Here is a 1510-nt window from a genome sequence, read left to right as displayed (position 1 = left end):
AATTATCCACTGGCACTGCAACTCAGCTTGACAAACAAAGTGTAGAAATTCAAGTGGATAAAATTTGTTTGCACTCAGAAGATTATTTTCCCATTAGTGTTTCTAGCTGCAACTTTGGTAATACACTGTATTGGAACTCCCAGGCAGGGGACAAACACAGGCTTCTAGCTCTTGATTTCAGTGGCACAGTCACTGCAACAGGCAGTGATGTGAAAAAAGTGAAAGTGGGAGATCACGTGGTTTCATGTTATCCCACTGCTGCATCATCCAGAGTTCAGATTCCAGGAACAGTTTGTTTCAATGCAAGGAAATTCCCATTCCTCCAGAATGTCCCTTGTGTGTCATACTTCATCATTGCATGGGAAATCTTCACTCAGAAGTTACCCAAAGGAAAACATGGTAGAACATTGGGTATTATTACTACAGAGCCATCCTCAGTTCTGTGCCACGTCCTTTCTGCAGCAGCAGAAGAGACGGGTTGGAGAACAGTCCTTGCAAAGCCCAATCCTAACGTGTTGCAGTATATCAACCTGTGCAGTGCCCTTGTTATTCTTCCTCCAGTCAACAGACTGTCTCAGGAGGACCTGGCCCACATGTCCTTTCTTAAAGATGTGGTGATCGTGTGTGGCAGTCAACAGTCAGATTGCATCCAGAATGTCAGTGAAATTGATCATGAAAACGTCAGCTTTCATATCCTTGCCATTGCCCGCCTTTTCCGGAAAGCACCTCTAAAGGAAGTGCAGAAGACCCTACATGCCTGGATCAGTTCCATGGATATGAAATGGTTTAGAAATCTCTCAGGTTCTGTTTTTCAGCAGACTGAGAACTTTGAAGGGCTAAATTCTGTGATGTCCTATTTCACCTGCACTTCTGTCCCCCTTGCTGTCCTGAGAAGGCAAAAGGACATCAGTGTGCTTTCAGATATCCCATTGTACGAGCCCCAGAAGCAGCTGTTCAAGCAGAATGCTGTTTATGTAGTAGCTGGGGGGCTCACTGGACTTGGCTTTGAAACAGTGAAATTCATAGCTGAGAACGGGGGCGGGTGTATTGCAATTCTGTCCAGGAGAATTCCCAGCAGTGAGAAGCGAGAAGAGTTAAGGGCTTTGCAGCAGCAGTACAAAGGGAGCAAAGTAGTGTCTGTGCAGTGTGATGTGACTTCGAGCAGTGATGTTGAGAAAGCTTTCCAGTCCATTGCCACCACCTTTATGGGGCGTCCGATCAAAGGGGTGTTCCAAAGTGCTGTTGCTTTACACGACGGCCACCTTGAAGTGCTGAAGCTGGCTGACTTCCACAAAGTGCTGAGCCCAAAAGTAGCAGGGACCCTAAATCTACACTGGGCTACCAGAGACCAGGAGCTTGACTACTTTGTGTGCTACTCCTCTGTTGCTTCCTTTCTGGGCAATGCCACCCAGACAAACTATGCAGCTGCAAACTCTTTCCTGGATCTCTTCTGCCTCTACAGGAGGAACTGTGGGCTCTCAGGCCAGGCCATTAACTGGGGTGCTTTGAA

At 47.0% G+C, this 1510-nt stretch overlaps 1 protein-coding gene across 1 annotated transcript; it reads left to right on the top strand.

Annotated features, from left to right (window-relative positions):
* Window positions 1-5: 5 nt before the first annotated feature.
* Window positions 6-1502, top strand: LOC106632197 (highly reducing polyketide synthase GPY1-like; the record flags this gene model as incomplete). The annotated part of the gene is made up of 1 exon (XM_014311705.1): window positions 6-1502. A coding segment is annotated over one exon (1497 nt), but the record flags the coding sequence as incomplete, so codon positions are not given.
* Window positions 1503-1510: the final 8 nt, after the last annotated feature.

The sequence above is a fragment of the Geospiza fortis genome, unplaced genomic scaffold, assembly GCF_000277835.1.
Source record: "Geospiza fortis unplaced genomic scaffold, GeoFor_1.0 C13568398, whole genome shotgun sequence".
NCBI classification, from domain to species: domain Eukaryota; kingdom Metazoa; phylum Chordata; class Aves; order Passeriformes; family Thraupidae; genus Geospiza; species Geospiza fortis.
Note: the sequence above shows the minus strand (reverse complement) of the source record. Positions and strands in the feature narration are given on the sequence as shown.